General features: G+C 53.3%; 5 protein-coding genes across 5 annotated transcripts; 4 read left to right on the top strand and 1 right to left on the bottom strand.

The window, feature by feature from the left end:
• The first annotated feature begins 160 nt into the window (after positions 1 to 160).
• METBIDRAFT_96958 (uncharacterized protein) lies at positions 161 to 558 on the top strand. Its single transcript, XM_018859440.1, has one exon. The coding sequence runs from the start codon at positions 243 to 245 to the stop codon at positions 450 to 452; it is 210 nt and encodes a 69-aa protein (XP_018713523.1). The 5' UTR covers positions 161 to 242; the 3' UTR covers positions 453 to 558.
• On the top strand, positions 404 to 1,644 carry METBIDRAFT_85370 (uncharacterized protein; the record flags this gene model as incomplete). Its single annotated transcript, XM_018859248.1, has 5 exons — positions 404 to 807; positions 866 to 1,108; positions 1,168 to 1,171; positions 1,492 to 1,603; positions 1,630 to 1,644. The coding sequence occupies exons 1-5, from the start codon at positions 726 to 728 to the stop codon at positions 1,642 to 1,644; spliced, it is 456 nt and encodes a 151-aa protein (XP_018713524.1). The 5' UTR covers positions 404 to 725.
• Positions 1,645 to 2,375: 731 nt separating this feature from the next.
• METBIDRAFT_29583 (cysteine--tRNA ligase) lies at positions 2,376 to 5,359 on the top strand. Its single transcript, XM_018855442.1, has one exon. It carries the CDS (start codon positions 2,869 to 2,871, stop codon positions 5,161 to 5,163), a length of 2,295 nt encoding a protein of 764 aa, XP_018713525.1. The 5' UTR covers positions 2,376 to 2,868; the 3' UTR covers positions 5,164 to 5,359.
• Positions 5,360 to 5,868: 509 nt separating this feature from the next.
• Positions 5,869 to 6,438, top strand: SPC3 (signal peptidase complex subunit; the record flags this gene model as incomplete). The annotated part of the gene is made up of 1 exon (XM_018856700.1): positions 5,869 to 6,438. The coding sequence occupies one exon, from the start codon at positions 5,869 to 5,871 to the stop codon at positions 6,436 to 6,438; it is 570 nt and encodes a 189-aa protein (XP_018713526.1).
• Positions 6,439 to 6,647: 209 nt separating this feature from the next.
• Positions 6,648 to 9,983, bottom strand: METBIDRAFT_38597 (uncharacterized protein; the record flags this gene model as incomplete). The annotated part of the gene is made up of 1 exon (XM_018857022.1): positions 6,648 to 9,983. One exon carries the CDS (start codon positions 9,981 to 9,983, stop codon positions 6,648 to 6,650), a length of 3,336 nt encoding a protein of 1,111 aa, XP_018713527.1.
• Between the last annotated feature and the right edge of the window lie 1,162 nt (positions 9,984 to 11,145).

Below are 11,145 nucleotides of genomic sequence, written 5' to 3' on the forward strand. Positions count from 1 at the left end.
GGTTAACTCCTCAGGTTATACTTTCTTAAAACCGCAATCTACAATATACTATCATTTCCAATATGCAGCAGACTGTGTCTTTATTAAAGGGTCGCACAGTGTTTACTTCTTTTTGTATTTTGCCGAGTTCTTCAAAGCAGTTATTCCATTCTCCTGTATCATGCCTGTACCGGTCTACGTACGATTTAATATTTTTCTACTTGTCTCTTTGCTCATCAATTTCAACACTTTTACATTTTCCTATGGACCGTTCGTTTATAGTTAAATATTATGATTATTGGAGGATAGTCTTTTATAATCTATTGTTGCTCAACCCAGCATTATCTCTAGAGTTCTTGTTCATTCTATTTTCCGCTTTCATAGTTTCCCCAGGGTCTTACAGAATTTTGACGTGGTTTCGTGCCGCTTATTTTGAAAAACAGAATCTCACAAGCCCTATAAGATTTATATAGCCCATTGTTCGAACCCCGATCTGGGTTGTCTTTTGCAAACAAAAGCACACGTTCGAGCTCTCGCTAAACAGATCAATTGTCATTTATTGGCTCTCCTAAAATTTCTTGCCATAATGACATTGAATTTCTTAAATCTGCGAGTGTTGGAAAACAGGGATATCTTTCGGTTTGGAAAACCTCGAACATGAACACTCCGCTTTGAAACGCAAATATGATTTCGAAGGCCATTTGTAGCTTCAGACCGCCAAGCGGAATCTCAGACTACTTACAGCAATGCCGAACACGAATCCAACACGCTCAAGCAAGTATTGGAAACATTCAAACAAAAACTACGTTGCGTCTACACATGCGGGTGGTTCGTATGATACACAGTTGTATTAGTCGTATGTAGGGAGGACACTAAGCTTACTTAGCAGCGATTTTCTTGACGGCATATCTTCTTTGCTTCTTCAAGACCATAACCTGGAATCTCTCGAAGTCGGACAAAGAAGCTCTCTTTTGTCTGATGGCAGCCTTCTTGGCAGCAGGAGTGGCAGCGAACTTGGCGTCAATGTCGGCAGCGGCCCACTTCTTGGTGACAACACCGGTTCTGGCACCTCTTGGCAACTTTGGCAAGACAACTGGCGTCAAGGTGACCTTGGCCAAGGCAATAGCCTGTCTTTGAAGGGCTGGACCGTCAATCAAGACCTGTAATAGTTAGTATTTTGTTTAACAGACACGTGGGGCTGACTCGTGGCACTGAACATGCGAGCGGGTGGGAGAGCAATTTACGGAGTGGCTCCGTGCTTTACGATAGCTTTGGAAGAATATCGGTGAGCATATGCATGGAAACGTATCACACGGGCCCACAGATAGCAGGACAGGAAAGAAATTCCGTGCACCACAGCCGGGCTTGCATGTGAAACCTATCGAGTCATATTCGACGGCCAAACATAAGTGAGATCGCCCTTGGCGGCTCAATATTTCTTCGGTATCATTGCTCTCTGTATATCGCTCATGGTGCGATTCCACGGGGCATCTGGGTCATGAGGGAGCGCAGTTTACATACTCTCTTTTGGTCGATGATCTCGACGATGGTGGCCAATTTGGAACCGTCGACTAAGACAACACGGCCCAATTCAACCAATCTCCAGTTAGCGGTTTTGACGGTGGTAGACATGACGCTGATATGTATAAGTTGAAAAAAGATTAGACCAGGAGATTGAAAATTTTTTTTTGGTGAGTGCGACTGCAAGACTGCGGAGTGTGTGTAGAGTGCACGGGCCTTTGCGGCCTGCCGTGAACAGTCGTGGTGCACGGGTGTCGCTGCTGTGCGCCGCGCGGGCTTTACACAAGCGCGGGAGTGCATGTTGTCTAGGGCAAGAACCCTAAGAGTCATGTCGTTCCATGGGCCATCGGAAGTATGACACGTAGATGGCTATTGTTGCTGGCACATATAGTTCTAAGACAAGGGCTGGATGCAGTTGATGCCTGTGTCAAAGCAGCTCACGAATAAGGCGGGTCCTGGAAATCCGGCGGGGCTTGGAAATCCGGCAGGGCCAGGAACCGCATCACGTGAGCCAGCGCTGTCACGTGACACACTTGCTGATCAGTGTTATATTGTCACGTGGCTCTTTGAAAATGTCCCCTCGAGCACTGTTCGCTCCAGCCGCATGCAAGACCAAGGCTGTTATTTTAATTGCGTTTTAACTTGATGCCGTGTCCAGCCCTCATCTGAGTGCATCAGAGCATGGGCGCGTCACGTGACTGCCCAATGCGCCCTGGCACTATTTAAACCACGCTCAACGCGCTCTCATCCTTTCCTGACCAAGAACCACAATTTGTATGTGTACACAATTTTGGATTTTCATGATGATTCAATTTGCGTTCTAGAGCACAGTAACCGAAACATGCCTAGTTTCATCAGGTGCTGTGTGAAATGCGACCAACTACAATTCTGAACCCATTCAAAAAGATAAAATGAAAGTGTTGTACTAACATAGCAGATCCCCTTTCGCCTAGCCGCCATCAGAAATCACAGCGTTTTGCAGCACCTATATTCACATGCGAGCTACGGAACGCTGTATTGCTTTTCACCACCCTTGTAGTTCTGGGTTGCAGCATTTCTCTTCCCCGCTTTCTTGGCCCATGCATATATAAGTGTATGGGCCGCCCTCTATTCTGAGCAGCATCTTTTTTCCCGGTGCTGCAGCCTCACAACTCTTTGACAGCCCACACAATTATCTGTACTGGCGCCAGCCCATAGCCGCCGGCCCATTTGAACTTGGCCTGCTTCCCGTAGTAATTTATAGTGTTTCCATCTTGCCCAGTGCATTGACATTCTTTTGTGTTTCTGGCGGATTCCTGCTTGCACGGCTGACTCACCCCGTGCACCGCCAGAACTGCCACACAAAATTCTCACACCTGGGTACTCCACATGTACAAAGTATTCGCCCGATTGATGAGCACAAAAAAAATTGTACAGCAGCCGCACTGGAGCAAGCCGCTGGCGCCCCAGGGAGAGAGCCCGGTGTTGAAAATTTATAACTCCTTGACGAGAACAAAGGAGGAGTTCGTGCCGATCTCCGCCGGTCGCATTTCATGGTACTGCTGTGGACCCACCGTCTACAACCATGCCCACATGGGCCATGCCCGCAACTACGTGTGCTCCGACATTTGCCGTCGAATTCTCCGGGACCATTTTGGATACAACATCAATTTTGTGCAAAACGTGACTGATATAGACGACAAGATCATTGTCGCTGCCCGCCAGCAGCATCTCTTTGAGGAGAAGATCGCCACCAAGTATAATGCCGTGACGCCCGAGCTCGCTGCATCTATCAGACTGTACTTGCTGGACTATGTTGCCAAAAATTTGCCTGAATTTAAGGGCGACGTGGCTACCGAATTGGTCTCGTACATCGATGCGCTTGATCTCCAGGCGCTCGCCGTGGCCAACCCTAAATTGCCCATGTATGCACGTGCTGCTAAGAAGGCGCACGGTGCTGCTTATGGAGAGATGTCTTTCGAGTTGTTCTTGGCTGCGGTGGAGGAGGTCGCCGTGCCCACGCTCGACAAGCAGTTCGGCTCTTCCGTGACAGACCCTGAGATTTTCAGAAAGTTGCCTGCATTCTGGGAAAACAAGTTCAACCAGGATATGGAGAGACTAAATGTGCTTCCCCCTTCAGTGACCACACGTGTATCCGAGTACGTGCCTGAAATCATCGAGTTCGTGGAGAAAATCATCGAGAACGGCTTTGCCTACTCGACCCCGGACGGATCCGTTTATTTCGACACCGTCAGATTCGAAAACCACCCGGACCACGACTACGCCAAGTTGCAGCCCTGGAACAAAGGGTCTTTGGAGCTCATAAACGATGGCGAAGGCTCGTTGTCGGTTTCCGAAACAGGAGCCAAAAAGAACTCGGCCGACTTTGCTCTCTGGAAAGCTTCAAAACAGGGCGAGCCAGCGTGGGAGTCCAAGTGGGGTCCTGGAAGACCAGGCTGGCACATTGAGTGTTCGGTGATGGCCAGTGACATTTTGGGAGAGAAAATGGATATCCATTCCGGAGGCATCGACTTGTGTTTCCCTCATCATGACAATGAGTTAGCACAATCCGAAGCATACTTTGACAACAAGCAGTGGGTCAACTACTTCATGCACAATGGGCACTTACACATTCAAGGCCAGAAAATGTCCAAATCCTTGAAGAACTTCATCACCGTCGAGGAGGCGTTGCAGACATATTCCGCCAGACAGCTTCGTTTGGTGTTTGCCTTTGGCAGTTGGGACAAGCCGCTTGATTTCAAGGACTCGTTGATTCTGGAAGTCCGGGCCTACGAATCCTCGTTGTCGAAGTTCTTCACGACTGTGAGAGCATTGGTCACCGACCACAAGTACGTTGTTTCCGAAGGTGGATACAGGTCCAAGAAATTGGAGCAAGTGCATAAGCAGCTTTTGACCGATTTGGCCCAAGCACAGCTGGACGCCCACGCTGCGTTCTGCGACAATTTGTCTTCGCCAACTGTCTTGAGAGTGGTCAGCGACTTGGTTTCCAAGAGCAACACATTCATTCAAGGTACGGTCACAGGCAAGCACGAGTTGCGTTTTGAGCCTTTGGTCGAAATCACGAACTGGATTGTGCGCATTTTGGAAATCTTGGGTTTCGAAGCCAGGGCGGATAGACTCGGCTGGATCGACTCTGCGGAAACTTCCGGCACCAGCTCTGCATCAGCAGAAGATGTGGCCATGCCGTACGTGAAAGCGTTGTCGCAATTCAGAGATTTGGTGAGGGAATTGGCCATCCGCAAGGCAGACTCGGGCGAGATTCTTGGTGCTTCTGACACCTTGCGTTCGGACTTGATTAAGTTGGGAATCTCTTTGGACGACAGACCTTCCGGTGGGGCTTTAGTGAAGTTCTTGAACCAACAGGAAAAGGAGGAGTTGATCAAGCAACAGCAGGCTAAGGAGCAGCAGGCGTTGGAGAAGGCGCAGAAGAAGAAGCAACAAGCCGAGGCTAATGCGAAGAAGGAGCAGGAAAGACTTGCAAAGATGAAAATCAGGCCACAGGATCTTTTCCAGGACAAGACTGCGTACTCAGAGTGGGACGCGGAAGGCATACCCACCAAGACCGCGTCGGGCGAGGAGGTGACCAAGAGTATGAAAAAGAAGTTGGTGAAGCAGTACCAGCAACAGGAGAAGCTATACGCCGAGTATACTAGCAAGCAGTAGACAAGTATATACGGACAATTTGACTCTTTTACAGACTGAGAGCGCGCGAGGTGGGGTCCGTGAACCGTGGTATTTAGAGACGAGTATTCTTGCGACAGCATATGAGCGAATCTTGAATTGAGCGCTGGAATGAAATTAGTTCATTTATTCCAGTAACTTTTAGACATACTGTATCAATATAGCACTTCCACACCGACTAAGACTTCTTCTACTGTTTGATACAATTGATGTTGCCATACAAATTTACCAATGAGAATACTCAACTACAAAAAACCAAACACGACCAAAAAAAAGAAAAATTCCGCCGTTCAGCGTGTACTAGAGGTTTTCACGAAATGCACAGAAATACATATCTGTGCATATCGCTTATCAAACTCAGACATCAAAGCCGGGCGTGATGAGCGCTCGTGGGTGCAAAATTAAGTACAGCCAAACACGTAGGACGAATCTTACCCAAAAACGCCGAGCCTCCAAAATTTTTAATAACCCACAGAAAAATCTACAATGCTGCTCTCATTTAGTCCCACACCCAATTCTACAAAAACCATGGGTGGAGGATCGTTTGACCCACAGCTCGTTGAAAACAAGTCAGTCCTGCACAATGAACAGCCACCTCACCATTTGACATGAATGAGGCTTTATGCTCCATACTTAAGACCCAGGCCTGCCCCCTACTTGAGACCCCAAAAACTCAATTCCACTGCCATGTTCAGTCTCGCGTCACGTGTCCAGGCGCTCTCCAATACCACGCTCACAGCGGTGTCTTTGATCAGTGCCATTGTGGCCATCATATCTGTAGCTCAGCTTTATTTTGCAGGTGCCTGGTCTTTAGATGGCACGAATATCAGCCATGTGAAAGCACTTGCGCTGTTGAAGAACCTGCGTAGTTTCGGCGCCGAGCCCGGTTCTGCCAAGGAAAACGCCAAGATCAAATTCGACTTGGATGCCGACTTGTCGCCGCTTTTCAACTGGAACACGAAGCAGGTTTTTGTGTATTTGACTGCCGAGTACGACGGCGCCAACTCCGGTGAAAACAAGGTCACGTTTTGGGACAAGATCATTACGAACAAGGAGGACGCAAACCTTTCCTTGAAAAGCGTGTCATCTAAGTATTCTGTTTGGGATGTAGAGCCATCTTTCCGCGAGAGATCTGCCCGCTTGAAGTTGGAATGGAACGTCCAGCCATGGGTCGGCCCGTTGCTTTACGGGCAGACAGAAGCGGAGCAGTCTTTCCAGTTTGCCGCCGCGAAAAAACCAAAGAAGACGGCACGTTGAGCAGACTTTGCGACGAACGCCAGAGGCGATTCGGGAGAAAGCGTTTTGAGTATGGATATAGATAATGATGATTAAGATGCTTGAATGCTTATTGTCGTGTGTGCGTAAGTAACGAGGGAGTCCTGGCAACTTCAAAGCCCGAGGCGACCTATATACATCGCATGTGTTTGCCTCAGGGGTTTTGAAATCCCGGTCTCTGTGGGGTGTCACTATTGGCCCCATGAATGCTGTAATGTTTCGATAGAAAGCTGTCTCCGAGCAGCCCTGCTTTCCATACGATCGGCGTTGCTCTGCCCAATAATTTTGTTGATTCCGTTGCGGTATGAGACGACACGGTAGCGCTCAACCACATAGAACAAGAGATATTCCATTGTATCTGGATACTCGTCGTAAAGTTCGAAAGCCACAGTGTTGTCGCCATCACAAACCAGTTCAATGGCTGTTACCAACGCCGAGGAAAGGTTGGGCTGGATGAAGTTTCTCGACGCAAACGTGCGCTCCGGGGTGAAGAACTCAGCCGACTTCTCAAAAAACGATTCAAGCGTCCAGTCTTCACGAGGACATAATGCCTGATAGTCTCTGAGCGCCCTCTCAAGCTGTGTGCGAGGGCTTCGGACATGCAGATGCTCCCTAAGGAGCCCTTCGACGTCTTGAACGTCATAAAGTTGGTTAAATAAAGCGTATCTGTCGGCTATTGCGTCGGGCGACATTGTGCGCCCTAAGTAGACAAGATACATGCGGTAGATGTACTGAACCAAGCGATTGATCTTGACCTCAGCCCAGTTTCCTGCCACGAGAAACCGCTCACAGACGTTGAGGATCAAAGACACGGACTCTTTTGTGGGAGGAACTCCACTCAATACTCTGTGGCTGAGATTTTGCAATTGATAAGCAGACAAGCGGATGTTATGCGTCGACACATGCTCCAAGAGGCCTCTATATTCCTGCGCAGGCGCGTTTCGCTGGTTCAAGATGTTCATTTTGATGTCGATCGTTTTTCTGTAATCTAGCTGCAAGAGCTTTGGTAGAGGATCTTCTTGAGGAAGCTGTTCAATCACATCATCCATTTCCCGGAAGGCATTGTCCACAAGGGAATTGGCCACGTGCAAGTCCCCAAAAACGCGATAAACCTTGCTCATTTCGGTGAGAATCGACACACGAAAGCTGTAGTCGATGTGCTTGTCGAGCTTTTCACGCATCTGCTTCAAGAAATTGAGCAAAAGATCCATTGTTCCTTCGTCATGCATCGAGACCTCAATGGCGTAGTCAGAGACGATGCGGAGCAAGTGGATGGCGTTCTGAGACAACTGAGACACAGAAACCTTGCTGGTGCCCTTTTCTTGAAGGACAGAGAAGCCGTACATTTCGAGCACGGACTGCAAGAGGTTCAATGAGTTGGTATGGCCTTTCTTGTTGGCGACGTCGATGACGAGAAGCGAGCGGGACAAGTAGTAGTAGGTGCGGGCGGTGATTGTCATCTTGCGCGAGACCATTTCTTGATACAAGTTCAAGACGTCGGAGTTGTCGTTGTAGGAGCTATTAGCCGAGTATTCCTGGAGAAAGGGCACAAAGTGACGTTCCGACGAGATATTGGCCGCGTTGGCGCGGTCGAGATACGGGCGGGCCAAATCCGGCTTGCCCAAGCTGGTGAAGTGCTTGATGACCTCGGCGAGGAGGGAGCCGAGATGCCTGGGGCTCGAGGCGTTGTCGTCGACGATGGAAACGATGTGGTGGATGCGCTCCGAGAGCAATTGGTGCGTTTCCGCGTCGGTGATCTGCTTGCGCCACTGGCGGTAGTTGCGCAACTGGGCGGCCAAGATTAGCGAGTTTTGGAAGGGCACGGGCGACTCGAGGTGCGCGGCGTAGGCCAAGTCGTCGGCGCGCTTGAACTGGCCCATTTTTGTCAAGAACGCGAGCGCGTCGGCGTAGACAGAGTCGTCGACGAGCGCGAGCTCATCCGCGACGCTCCACACGGCCTCGAAGCCGCGAAGCGAATACAACGTCAGCACGTGGCGGAGCAAGGTGCGGATGGTGCTGGCGTCGATGAACGGCACGGGGGAGTCCCTGTGGAGCGCCGCGAGGCGCTCGAACTCGGCGACCGCGGCGGGCGCGGACATCAGGGGCAAGCGGGCCTCGAGCATCTGGAGCTGGAGCTCGGGCACGTGCACGGGGTCGACGGAGCCTGCGGCCACGGCGGCCATGAACTCGGCGTGCCACTTCTCGGCGGCCGCGCTGTCGTGGGCGTTGACGCTGCACGTAACCAAGGCGCGGAAGATGGGCGCCGTGGGCTGGAGCTGGCGGCGCAAGAGCTGCGTGTACAACTGCTCGACCTCGGCGGCGGCGCCGAGGGACGCGAGCGCGCCCATGACCACCGCGTAGTGCACCACGTAGGGCAAGTTGCCGCGGCCGTACATGGCCTCGAACTGCTGCTGGAGCAACTTCCAGTCCTTGTTGCGCTCGCTGGCGCGGAGGAGGAGCGTGATCTGCTGCTCGTCCTGGAGCAGCTCGTGGGCCGCGTACACGGCCAAGGCCTGGTCGTACGCGCGCATCTGGATGTGCGCGAGCATGGCGCCGGCCAAGTCCTGCGCGGTGCGGCAGTCCTTGCGGCGGCCTGGCAGCGGCCCGGCGTTGAGCACGCTCTGCTTGAACAGCCAGCACAGGAGCGCGGTGTGCGGCGCCACCTCCGCGGACGCCCGGAGCACGGCCAGGAAGAAGTCCGCGAGCTCCAAGGGCGACGTGCGGTCGGCAAGCGCCTCGTGGAGGAGCGCGAGCCGCTCGAGCCGCACGGCCTCCGTGGCGCCCGGCTCCGTGGCCGCGAGCAACGCCAACGGGCGCCGGTAGACGGCGAAGTGCGGCAGCGCACACACCCGGAACGCGTCCTCGACGTGCACAAAGAAGCCCGCGAGCGCACGCGCCACGGCCCGCACGTTCTCGCGCGAGCGCGAGGACAACAAGGCCTTGGTGGCGAACATGGCCACCATGCGGTGCTTCTGCGCGCGCAGCGCCTGCGGCGAGTCGAGGAACCGCACCATGGCCTCGCGATCACACGTGTACACGCCGCCCCGCACGCGCGGGCGGAGCGTCTCCATGGCGGTGACGGCCCACGGCCGCACGGACGCCGGCCGCCCCACGTAGAGCGGCGCCACGAGCGCGTCGTACGCCGCACAGTCGCCGCGGTTGAGCATCATGTGCACGAGGCGGGGCTCGTCCTGCCGGAGCGTCTGCCGGAGCGCGTCGAGCGGCGCGGCGTGCCGCTGCTCGTGGAACACGATGCGCCACGCGTCCACGAGGAAGCGGTACGCGTCGTCCAGCCGCGTGCTGGACGCCCAGCTGACCGCGGAGCGCACGAGCAGCTGCGTGGCCCGCACGTCCGCGGCCAGCAACGCGCCGGAGCGGATCTTGCCCAAGAGTTTGCCCGCAAGCTCGGTGCTGGCTAGCACGCGCTCGATGTCGCGGACGCGGACCGCGGTGTCGCGGAAGTAGGAGGCCTCCGGGCGCGCGCGGCGCGGCAGGCCCGGCCGGGGGCTGGCGGCGCCGGACGCCATCCCGCGGGCGGCGGCAGGAGCGGCGGCGGGCGTGTTTCTGTGGCCGTCAGGGCGCCGCGAATAGCCGCCGAGGTGGCGGCGCGTGGCGACGGCACAAACACGCCCTGGGGCCCGGGCTTTTCCGGCACCGGCCACGCGGGGGCATGCGCCGGGCAGGCCGGGGTCTGCAAGCGGCCGGCGCGGGGCGTGTGGGAGTGTTGGGGCCGCAGATCGAGGCCCTCTTAGTAGACATCGGAGCATGGCGCGCGGGCCTGGCGGGGGGCGGGCAGAAGGGGCACAAACGGCGCGGCAGCGCGGGGAGGGGCGGCCTGGGGGGAAGTGCGGGCGGCGGAGAACACGGGGGAGCGTTTTCCGCGTCGAATCGGACGGGTGGGGCGGGTTTTGGTGGGGGTTCCAAAAGCTCTGGAGGAGTACAAGCGAGAATTTGGAGGTGGTTTGCGTGAGCGCGAAGGCCGCCAGGCGTGTGTGCAGGCCGCGCTGCTGGCGCCGCGTGTGGTTTGGTTTACGTTGGTTGTGGGGCTTGTTTTGGGGACTGTTTATTTTGGATATTTCGGGTGTTGGTGATATTGAGGGCGTAAGGGTTTTGGTACTGTGGTGTTTTTTGTTTTTGGCTTTTTTGGTGTTTTTGGTTGTTGGTTGTGTCTGGGCTTCTTGTCTTTATTCATGGAACTGGGCGCTGTGTCTCTGCAGGCGTGCGCTTGGTTTCTGGGCTAGACATATGGCGTAGTGTGCAATGTGCCTCCAATGGCTGGTGAGTGGTGGGCAGTTTTGGGGCCTGCTTGGAGCGCCGTGCCCTGGTGAATAAAATCCAGGTCCATTGAAAGCCGGGGTGTATGAGAGGTGTAGTGGTTGGGGTGTATATGAGAGGTGTAGTGGTTGGGGTGTATATGAAAGGTGTAATAGTTGGGGTGTATGTGAGAGTTGTGATGATTGCACTTTATCATGAGAGGTGCAGTAATTGCAAATCTGTTATGAGAGATGTATTAGTTGGAGTGTATTATGAGAGGTGTAATTGTCAAGTTTATCACGAAAGATGAAGTAGCCAAAGTCATTAGGAGAGGTGTAATATTAAAAGTCTAGTATGATAGGCTTAATAGTTGGAGTCTAATGAGAGTTGTGATAATTAAGGGTGCAGTAATCGCGAATCTAGTATGAGCGGTGC

This window comes from Metschnikowia bicuspidata, assembly GCF_001664035.1.
Source record: "Metschnikowia bicuspidata var. bicuspidata NRRL YB-4993 chromosome Unknown METBIscaffold_1, whole genome shotgun sequence".
Lineage (NCBI taxonomy): Eukaryota > Fungi > Ascomycota > Pichiomycetes > Serinales > Metschnikowiaceae > Metschnikowia > Metschnikowia bicuspidata.